This window comes from Xyrauchen texanus, chromosome 1 (assembly GCF_025860055.1).
Source record: "Xyrauchen texanus isolate HMW12.3.18 chromosome 1, RBS_HiC_50CHRs, whole genome shotgun sequence".
Lineage (NCBI taxonomy): Eukaryota > Metazoa > Chordata > Actinopteri > Cypriniformes > Catostomidae > Xyrauchen > Xyrauchen texanus.
Window position 1 is genome coordinate 58,795,828 of NC_068276.1, and position 2,129 is coordinate 58,797,956.

Consider the following 2,129-nt stretch of genomic DNA (forward strand, 5'->3'; position numbering starts at 1 on the left):
TATCTTACCCATCGATAAGTGGTGTTTCTGCCATCAACATCAGTGCACGCTCCATATGTTCATTTGCCACAGAGTTGGCTGTTAAAGCCCATAGCATTAAACTCACAGTCCTGACCCATGCCATCATTACCACACTGTTTACCTGGTCACTCTGTAACCTTTAATTCTTAATGTATTACGCCTCCAATAACTCTACCTATTTTACCTCCTCTGTTTTTCAGCTTGTTTCTTATACGAAATGATGTATATATAACCTCTTTAAGCGCTCACACTCTCTGTCAATGTGTACTGACACAGTAAGGGCAAAAGGCCAGTGTCAGGGATTAAGTTTACCTCATAATTATACACTTGCTGAACGCAAGTTAATATATAATTTTGCGTTGTAAAATTGTCCCAAAAACATGACATAAACACATGCCTGTATTTTGTTTTTATGACAGACAGGTGATATAATTGTCAGTGTAAGATTGTTTTGTGTTGTTGTTTAAAGTCCATCTCAGGATGGTCTGATCTTCCAGGAACATTGTCATCTAAAGTGTTTCTTTGGCAAGTACAGTCACTTCTGTGCATTTCAGCATTAACCAGGAGTCACTCAATGTCTCATGTGCCAGTCAAACATCAGCTTATTCAATCTCATGGGATGTATGCTGTGTAGAAATGCTGTAATAACTGCAACAACAGTATTATTTTGCCTTGTGGAATATGCTTAAACATCTGTTTCGCAACTTCTTCTGGGCAAAGCTAATTAAAAACAAAAGGACAATTTGTATGACCTCTCAACCTGGAAGACCGATAGAAAGAAGGATAGAAAGCCATTTGATCGCACCTGCCGATTCACACTAATCAGAAAAGCCTTCATTTCTTTAATCTCATCTGATAATCTCTTCATTTTTTTATTACTGGGTTATAATCATGTTTCCCGTAATCATGTTTGCTCTTGGACCTCAAACACTTCCTTGAAACCAAAGAGGGATGTTTGTGCAGTATGTTTAATTGATTATAAGCATAATTAAATAATCATCATTATTTGTTTTACATGTCTGGTCGGGCCATCCCTTGTTGAACATTTCAGTTAAACAAGTGATATCAATCCAACCATCGAGTGTTACTTGATCTTTCTACGTGTGAATTGAACTTCCTCTTTGACGAAACTGACCTGCTGATGACGTAAGAGAAAATACAGTATATCATCTGTTTTAACAAATGCTTTATAAAGCTCTTCCTGTTGTTTCATATGCACCAACATTGCAATAATGAACTGACATTCAGTAGTTCAACACTTCAACCTTTGCTGTACAGTTACTGTATCTAACTGTAATAAAAGGGAAAGAAAATACATTTGAGTTTGAGAGAGACTAATCTGTAAGCCGATCACTCGTGTGAAATCTAGTAGCCTCTCACAGCTCTACTTCAGTATTTTTGTTATCATATACTTTATGGCTTTTCTAGACATGATCAGCAATATACTTCTCTCTAATAAAGTGCACACATTGGCTGCTTCCCCATGACTGAGTTTCGATTAAGTTCTGCATTTTTGTACTCAATTCAAGTTGATGAAATTTTGTTATGCAATTGAAATGTGTAAATCTTAAAAATAGGATAAAATATGAGCTTGAAAACTTTTTGAATGCCTTTGAACACTAGACCTACAATACATAAACTTGACCATTAATCACAATATGCCCAAGATATTGTAAGTGATAAAATGCATTCTATTAGTGAAACAATTATTTACTGAATTCTATTTTAATTTTAATTTAGAAACGTCAGTGAAAATATGTTTTTTTTTTTCTTTTTAGATGAACAGTTTTATTGGTTGCTCCTCAAAGCAAAACGTCCCGGTTACTGTCGTAACCTCCATTCCCTGATGGAGGAAACAAGACGCTGTGTCGATCTAGTGACACTAGGGGGCCACTCTTGGGAGCCCCAAAACATCTTCAAATCTTTGAGAAAAGCCAATGAAAATTTGCACGTGGAATTTGCATGCCACTCCCCCGGACATACGGGTATAAAAGGGAGCTGGTATACAGGATTCATTCAGGTTTTGTGCTGAGGAGCCGAGACAATGTCCCGGATATTTCAGCAGGTAGTACAGCATTGTGGCAAGAGGGACACAATGTTTTGTTCCC

General features: G+C 36.9%; 1 protein-coding gene across 1 annotated transcript in view; it reads right to left on the reverse strand.

The window, feature by feature from the left end:
• The window catches only part of LOC127644818 (dipeptidase 1-like), a 14,991-nt gene extending 14,864 nt beyond the window's left edge, over nucleotides 1-127 (reverse strand). The window contains exon 1 of the mRNA XM_052128217.1: nucleotides 9-127. Coding sequence (XP_051984177.1) covers nucleotides 9-127 — 119 coding nt within the window. The remainder of the gene's footprint in view (nucleotides 1-8) is intronic.
• Nucleotides 128-2,129: the final 2,002 nt, after the last annotated feature.